At 61.2% G+C, this 3,002-nt stretch overlaps 2 protein-coding genes across 9 annotated transcripts in view; one reads left to right on the forward strand and one right to left on the reverse strand.

Annotated features, from left to right (window-relative positions):
- Positions 1-2,088, forward strand: part of ISYNA1 (inositol-3-phosphate synthase 1) — a 6,517-nt gene extending 4,429 nt beyond the window's left edge. For all 8 annotated transcript variants that reach the window (XM_005873850.2, XM_005873854.2, XM_005873853.2 and 5 more), the window contains exons 5-11: positions 56-249; positions 432-581; positions 663-878; positions 999-1,163; positions 1,242-1,355; positions 1,442-1,659; positions 1,784-2,088. In XM_005873850.2, the coding sequence (XP_005873912.1) occupies positions 56-249; positions 432-581; positions 663-878; positions 999-1,163; positions 1,242-1,355; positions 1,442-1,659; positions 1,784-1,970 (1,244 nt within the window). In that variant the 3' untranslated portion in view covers positions 1,971-2,088. The remainder of the gene's footprint in view (positions 1-55; positions 250-431; positions 582-662; positions 879-998; positions 1,164-1,241; positions 1,356-1,441; positions 1,660-1,783) is intronic.
- Positions 2,089-2,279: 191 nt separating this feature from the next.
- The window catches only part of SSBP4 (single stranded DNA binding protein 4), a 10,429-nt gene continuing 9,706 nt past the window's right edge, over positions 2,280-3,002 (reverse strand). The window contains exon 17 of the mRNA XM_014545807.1: positions 2,280-2,748. Coding sequence (XP_014401293.1) covers positions 2,611-2,748 — 138 coding nt within the window. The 3' untranslated portion in view covers positions 2,280-2,610. The remainder of the gene's footprint in view (positions 2,749-3,002) is intronic.

Here is a 3,002-nt window from a genome sequence, read left to right on the forward strand (position 1 = left end):
GGGGCCTAGAGGGGCCCAGCGGTAGGACCTGGATGAGCCTGAGGGTCGCCCCCAGGCTGGGACATATCTTCGCTGAATCTGGCCGAGGCCATGCGGCGCGCGAAGGTGCTAGATTGGGGGCTGCAGGAACAGCTGTGGCCGCACATGGAGACCCTGCGCCCAAGGCCCTCCGTCTACATCCCAGAGTTCATCGCAGCTAACCAGAGCGCACGTGCGGACAACCTCATCCCTGGCACGCGCGCGCAGCAGGTGCAGCACTTGCTCCCACTACCATTTGCCCCTCCCCCTGCCACCTGTTTCCCATTCGCCCCACGTTGTCCTCCTTTTGTCCCCCTGCCCCCATCCCGAGGGTCCCGGCTCTCTTTGCACTTGGGGAGGTTAGTAGCCCAGGCCTCCACAGGGGATCTGTACTATCTTCCCCCGCTCCCTAGCTGGAGCAGATCCGAAGGGACATCCGCGACTTCCGGTCCAGCTCGGGGCTGGACAAAGTCATTGTGCTGTGGACAGCAAACACGGAGCGCTTCTGCGAACTGGTCCCAGGCCTCAATGACACCGCAGAAAACCTGCTTCGTACCATTCAGGTGGGTGCACCCAGAGTGGAGCATGGTCAGGGCCAGCCCCAAGGATCCCTCCACTGACTGTCTGTCTTCCTGTGCCCACAGCTAGGTCTGGAGGTGTCACCCTCCACACTCTTCGCTGTGGCCAGCATCTTGGAGGGCTGTGCCTTCCTCAATGGGTCCCCACAGAACACTCTGGTGCCCGGCGCACTCGAGCTCGCCTGGCAGCGCCGTGTGTTTGTGGGCGGAGATGACTTCAAGTCAGGCCAGACTAAGGTCAAGTCTGTGCTGGTTGACTTCCTTATCAGCTCCGGCCTCAAGGTGGGTAGGCCTGGGGGGGTACCTGGTTCAGGGGGTGGGGTCTAATCCTGAGCTTCAGGCTCCTGAATTGCTCTTCCAGTGTGGGGTCTGCAGCATCCTCATGGTCCTTTGTTCTTGCAGCCCATGTCCATCGTGAGCTACAACCACCTGGGCAACAATGACGGGCAGAACCTGTCAGCGCCGCCGCAGTTCCGCTCCAAGGAGGTGTCCAAGAGCAGTGTGGTAGACGACATGGTGCAGAGCAACCCGGTGCTCTATGCACCCGGCGAGGAGCCTGACCACTGCGTGTGTGGGGTGCAGGCGGTGGGGAGGGGGGCCCCTGGTGGAGGAGGGCAATCCATGTGACCCAGTTCCGCCCCCCAGGTGGTTATCAAATATGTGCCATATGTGGGCGACAGCAAACGCGCAATGGACGAGTACACGTCGGAGCTGATGCTGGGCGGCACCAACACGCTGGTGCTGCACAACACCTGCGAGGTGTGGAATGTGTGGGGACGGGAGTGAGGACCCCCCACACACCTGCCTACACCCACCCACCACCTGACCACCCACTGGCCCCACAGGACTCGCTTCTGGCCGCGCCCATCATGCTGGATCTGGTGCTGCTGACAGAACTGTGCCAGCGCGTGAGCTTCTGTACCGACTCAGACCTGGAACCACAGGGCTTCCACCCGGTGCTATCCCTGCTTGGCTTCCTCTTCAAGGCACCACTGGCTCCACCAGGCAGCCCTGTGGTCAACTCACTCTTCCGACAGCGAAGCTGCATCGAGAACATCTTCAGGTGTGCCCCACCTGGGGGAGCCCACGGGGGGCAGGGGGGGCCTTGGTCCTATGTTCATTCGGAGCCGGGCTGCTCACAGGGTCCTAAGGATCGGAGGCCCTGCTGAAGCCCCTCCATCCTCCAGGGCCTGCGTGGGGCTTCCGCCGCAGAACCACATGCTTCTGGAGCACAAGATGGAACGCCCCAGCCTCAAGCACATGAGGCATGTGGCCAGTGCCTGCCTCGAGTCTTCCAAGAAAGAATTGGCACCGTCGGCCTCCAACAACTGTACTGGTGATGCCAACGGGCACTCGCAGGTTGAGGCACCTTGATGCACACCACCTGAGGCAGTGGCCATACAGCTCCCAGCAACTCCTACCCCTTTGCCCCTCTGCATCCACCCTTCCCGGCCTCCCGAAGACAATAAAGACATTGCCAGTATCAGCTACACCTGTGGGTCTTGGGGGACTCTGACCTAACCCTATCCATCCCCCAACTTTTCACCTGGTAAAGACTCTCAACTACCCTTCAAAACTTCTCCCAATCCTCAGGGACCTTCCAGAGCCCCCCTGAAGGTGGGGCTGAAATCCCAGGGTGAAGGATGTGGCTACAAGCCACAATGAAGTAATCTTGAGACCAGATACCAAAAACCAAAACAAGTTACATTTATTGATGGGTGCTCACCCCTTACTGCCCAGGGGAAAGGAGGTCCAGAGGAGTCCCCCAGGACAAAGTAGAAACGGGTGAGGGTGGGGGTAGAGCCCATACAGAAAAGAGCATCTCTGAGGTCCTTGCGTTTTTGTTTTTAATAAAATGAGTCCTTCATGCGGGGCCTCCAAGCCTTGACCAGGAGTCCAGCTGCCCGAGGTGTGACCTCAGACCCTCCCCCTGCAGACCACCCAAGCCCCTGGCCCTTGGCAGGGGCTCTGGGCAGAGGAGGCGGCCAGCACTGGGCAAGGGGCTGCTGCCCCATCACACGCTCATGGTCATCCCAGGCGAGTAACTTTCGCTCGGGAATGGGTGCAGGAAAGTCCCGGTGGCCGCCATCTCGCCGTCATCCCGCGGGGTGCCGGGGGCAGTGCTCAGGCCGGCCACGGCGCCAGTGGAGCTCTTCGGCAACCCGTCCATGTCGCCTGAGCCCAGAGATCCGTTCACGTGGTGAGGTTCCAGCGTGCTCTAGGCTGGGACCCGCCCCCCAGGAAGAAGGGACAAATGGACTGGGTGGGGCACAGGTGGAGAGGGGTAAGGAGCAGGAGTCCACGTTAGGGAGGTGAGGCCACCCTGGGGCATGGGTCACAGGGTGGGGGCAGGGTAGGCATGTGAGACCAGGGCAGGACGGGAAGGGGGAAGGGAAAGGATGCCGC

Source organism: Myotis brandtii, unplaced genomic scaffold (genome assembly GCF_000412655.1).
Source record: "Myotis brandtii unplaced genomic scaffold, ASM41265v1 scaffold421, whole genome shotgun sequence".
NCBI lineage: Eukaryota > Metazoa > Chordata > Mammalia > Chiroptera > Vespertilionidae > Myotis > Myotis brandtii.